Below are 2,617 nucleotides of genomic sequence, written 5' to 3'. Positions count from 1 at the left end.
ATTCAATTTTGGCTTCTTTGATTGAGCTTTTAGGTGTTCAGTTCTATACCTATAGCTTTTCTTATGCTGCTCAAGTTAATAGTTCTTTTAGTTAGAAATTTTAGAATTGCTGACTCGATTAAGTTTATTCTGAAAATTTGCAGAAGAAAATAAATGTATGTAATATATGACTATTTAAGTAGGTGTGGATCATTTTATGTGATACGAATGTGCAAAGTGCATCCAATAAATAAGCTTTTTCCAAAAGCATTGTGACTACTTTCCTCTCATTAAGGTGAGGGTAGTATCCCTTACACTTTACATTTTGAACGTAGGCAAAAACCCCTGAACAGGCAAAAGATTTAAAATGAATGCATTTAACCCCTTTTTTTTATCTGAATGGGCATGGGGAGTCTGTCACAATGTTGGATGGCGAGTTTGAAAATCAGAAAGGACGATTCAGGAGTCATACCCACCAAGAATCAACTTTGCGATCCAGTCTTCAGATGAAGGCGGGGAAAGGGAAGGGAGACGGGGGTTGCAGGCTTGGGGTGAGGTGGTCAGAGTCCAAGAGGGAGCGCGCTGTGCTCGGCCCTACCTGGTGTCCCTTGACTTTGATGAGCTCCTTGGTCCTATCGACGATGTGGAAGTAGCACTCGTCATCGTAGTAGGCCACGTCACCCGTGTGGAGCCAGCCCTCAGTGTCCAGCACCTCCCGCGTCGCCTCCTCGTTGTTGTAGTACCCCGTCATGACCTGCGGGAATGGAGAGGGCAGATTAGGGAACCGTCCGGGAACCGTAGCACCCAGGAAAATGGAGACGTGGTATTGCGGAAAATGCCAGCGACCCTAAGGTTGACCTGGACGCTTCTCTTACCTGGGGTCCCTTGACGAGGAGCTCGCCCCGCTGTCCGGGACCGACGTGCTCCCCGCTGCTGAGGTCGACGACGCGGGCTCTGGTGCCCGGCAGCAGCTGCCCGACGGACCCCCTCCTCTCCAGAGGCGTGTGTCGGCTACACAAGACTGTCACCGGGGAGGTCTCCGTCATGCCGTAACCTGGGCGTGCACAAGAACAGACATACGAAAGTTAGCACACGGACACGTGTAAGATCATCTCTCTCCGACCGCCTCGAGTGTTTCACCTTGTCGCAAGTCGATCTCGCGACCCGCCTTGTCGTTGAGGCGCTTGAGCACGTCGAGGCCGAGCGGAGCCGCGCCGCAGATGACGTAGCGGATGCTGTCCAGGTGCTCGGGCTTGACGGCGGGGTGCATGGCGAGGAACTGGATGACTGCGGGCACGGCGCCCAGACCCGAGGGCCTGAACCGGAGCAGGGCGCCGATGTAGTCCTCTGGGGTGAACTTGGGCAGCGTGATGAGGTGCTGGCCGCTGAGGATGGTCGTGTGGAGCACCGTGTTGAAGCCAAAGATGTGGAAGAAGGGAAGCACGCTCAGGATCGAGTCCTGCACGTCGGCCCGGGTGTAGCGCGCGAAGCGGAAGTCGGGGGTCATGCACATGGCCAGGTTGCTGACGAGCTGGCCGTGGGACAGCATCACACCCTTGGGCATGCCCGTCGTGCCCGACGAGAAGGGCAGGATGGCGATGTCGTCGCTGTGGTTACGCGGCAGGGACACGCCCTCCGTGTCCAAGCCCTCGGCGGCCAGCGCCTGGAAGCTGAACTCCCCCGCGGCCTGCTCTGAGGGCAGCTGGTCCAGCAGGACGGTGCCCTTGTACTGGGGCAGGGACTGCGCCACGGCCCGGACGAGCGGCAGCAGGGCGGGGATGGTGGCGACCAGGCGCGCGTTGCATATCTTGAGCTGGCGGGCGGTCTCCTCTGGAAAAAGAAAACCATTGTGGTAAGTGAAAATTAAATGTTTGCTCGCCGCGACCCGTCCTGCGGGTGAAGGCAACCAACTCACCCGGCGTGTAGAGTGGGTTGACGAACGTGACGGTGAGCCCCGCCTCGATGGCGCCGTGCGCCGCGAACACGAACTCGGGGGTGTTGGGCGCCACGAGCGCCACCACGTCGCCCTTGGCCAGGGCGGGGCCCTGGGCGGCCAGGCCGCCGACGTCGCCGGCGAGGGCGCGGGCGAAGCCATGGGTGAGCCGCCGCGCCTCCCTGTACGAGTAGCTGCTGCTGGAGGCCGCGCAGGTCTGGAGGGTCAAAAGAGCACAGAAACGTCATTGTTGAGGGACAGGTGGCACAGTGAATAGATTCTAATCTCGCGAATAATTTCTTTTTGTTGGCGGTGATGCGGAGCCGGGCGCAGGGACGCTCCATGTTGCAAGGGTTACCCCCCCCCCTCCCTGTACGGATGCCGTGGTGGTGGCAGTGACAGTGCACGGCGATGAGCGGTTCAAAGGTCCCCGACCCCGACCCGTGGCCGTGCGTGTGTGCGGAGGCGCGCGCGCTCCCCTTCGTGGACGTGAGCTGCGCATTTGCGAATCCCCGCTGTACGCCGCCCGGGGCGTTCTCGGGTCCGCCCCCGCCGCCCCGCGACCTTCTGATAATATGTTTGTATTCCGGAATGATTAGAAGAGATTAAAACAACAGGAATAATCAAAGCGTCCGGGCCGCCCGGTCTGCGCGGATAAGGTTCATTGCCCCAGGCTGTAGTGCACTATTTTTTGCCCCCCCCCCC

At 58.6% G+C, this 2,617-nt stretch overlaps 1 protein-coding gene across 1 annotated transcript; it reads right to left on the bottom strand.

Moving 5' to 3' along the window:
• Positions 1-577: 577 nt before the first annotated feature.
• On the bottom strand, positions 578-2,150 carry LOC113201871 (probable 4-coumarate--CoA ligase 3; the record flags this gene model as incomplete). Its single annotated transcript, XM_052276182.1, is given in 4 exon segments — positions 578-733; positions 855-1,033; positions 1,120-1,809; positions 1,895-2,150. Coding segments are annotated over 4 exon segments (1,281 nt in total), but the record flags the coding sequence as incomplete, so codon positions are not given.
• Positions 2,151-2,617: the final 467 nt, after the last annotated feature.

The sequence above is a fragment of the Frankliniella occidentalis genome, unplaced genomic scaffold, assembly GCF_000697945.3.
Source record: "Frankliniella occidentalis isolate FOCC.00 unplaced genomic scaffold, Focc_3.1 Scaffold2020, whole genome shotgun sequence".
NCBI classification, from domain to species: domain Eukaryota; kingdom Metazoa; phylum Arthropoda; class Insecta; order Thysanoptera; family Thripidae; genus Frankliniella; species Frankliniella occidentalis.
Note: the sequence above shows the minus strand (reverse complement) of the source record. Positions and strands in the feature narration are given on the sequence as shown.